The following is a 1,040-nucleotide window of genomic DNA, read 5'->3' on the forward strand; positions in this document are numbered from 1 at the left end:
GCATCTCATGTGCCACCCGCACAAGAGCCAGTCCAGGGGCACTGGCAACGATCTCACTTGGCTTGCCGGGTCTTCTCACGCACAGCACATTTCCAAAGGTCTCGGTCAGTAGTCATCGCCTCGGTGAGGCCCAATGTACGAAGGTCTTGCCTCACCACCTCAGCCCAGGTCTTCCTGGGCCTACCTCTTCCACGGGTTCCCTCAACTGTTAGGGAGTGGCACTTTTTCACGCAGCTATCCTCATCCATTCTCACCACATGTCCATACCAGCGCAATCGTCTCTCTTGCACACCACAACTGATGCTTCTAATGTGGTGTGCAAGCACATTAGATTAATGTTGAAAATAATGAAAAATTTAGTAAAAATAACTTTGTTACTATTATTAAGCTAATGCTTGGAACAATAACAAGAAAAGCTTAAATTTAGATGACTTTGAAACAGAAAGTTTATATCATAGAACTAAGGTTGGTCTCTGGCAGGTTGGTATCAAAAGGGTTTATTGAACAAATGAAAAATTAATTACCCTATTTGTTCCACATCATTTCCTTTACATTTTCTGTCTTTCCAGCCAGTGTAAGATACTCCCTTTGTTAGGAACATTCGAAGATTTGCCACATCTGCTGCAACAACATCAAGTGCCAACAAACTCCATCCATAGTGTTCTTCTTGATGCAGGAACATCATCTATGCAATATAGTGCTGCAAATCGAGGCTTTTCTCTCAGTCTCAATGGTAATTTGGATATGAGAATGGATGGATTAAGGTTTGGATTAATTTAGCTTGTATTTTGATGTGTTTCTTCTTTCCAAACATTTATATTCTTGAAACTATTTTGGATATTTTCTAAGATTAGTTTATTTAATTTCTATAGGCAGTACTACACTCTCGGAGTGGTTGACGTTAGGAAGGGCATCCAGCTGTAGAAACTCTGCCAAATCAGATTGGAGCCTGGTGTAGCCATCTGGTTTCACCAGTCCTCTGTCAAATCGTTCAACCCATGCTAGCATGGAAAGCGGACGTTAAATGATGATGATGATGT

The 1,040-nt window shown here is 41.4% G+C and overlaps 1 protein-coding gene across 3 annotated transcripts in view; it reads left to right on the forward strand.

Moving 5' to 3' along the window:
* Nucleotides 1-1,040, forward strand: part of LOC106871759 (probable methyltransferase-like protein 15 homolog) — a 23,191-nt gene that overhangs the window by 8,951 nt on the left and 13,200 nt on the right. For 2 of the 3 annotated variants that reach the window (XM_014918394.2, XM_014918396.2), the window contains exon 3: nucleotides 570-764. The exons of the other annotated variant lie outside the window; for it this stretch is intronic. In XM_014918394.2, coding sequence (XP_014773880.1) covers nucleotides 570-764 — 195 coding nt within the window. The remainder of the gene's footprint in view (nucleotides 1-569; nucleotides 765-1,040) is intronic. 3 annotated transcript variants of the gene reach the window in all.

Source organism: Octopus bimaculoides, chromosome 5 (genome assembly GCF_001194135.2).
Source record: "Octopus bimaculoides isolate UCB-OBI-ISO-001 chromosome 5, ASM119413v2, whole genome shotgun sequence".
NCBI lineage: Eukaryota > Metazoa > Mollusca > Cephalopoda > Octopoda > Octopodidae > Octopus > Octopus bimaculoides.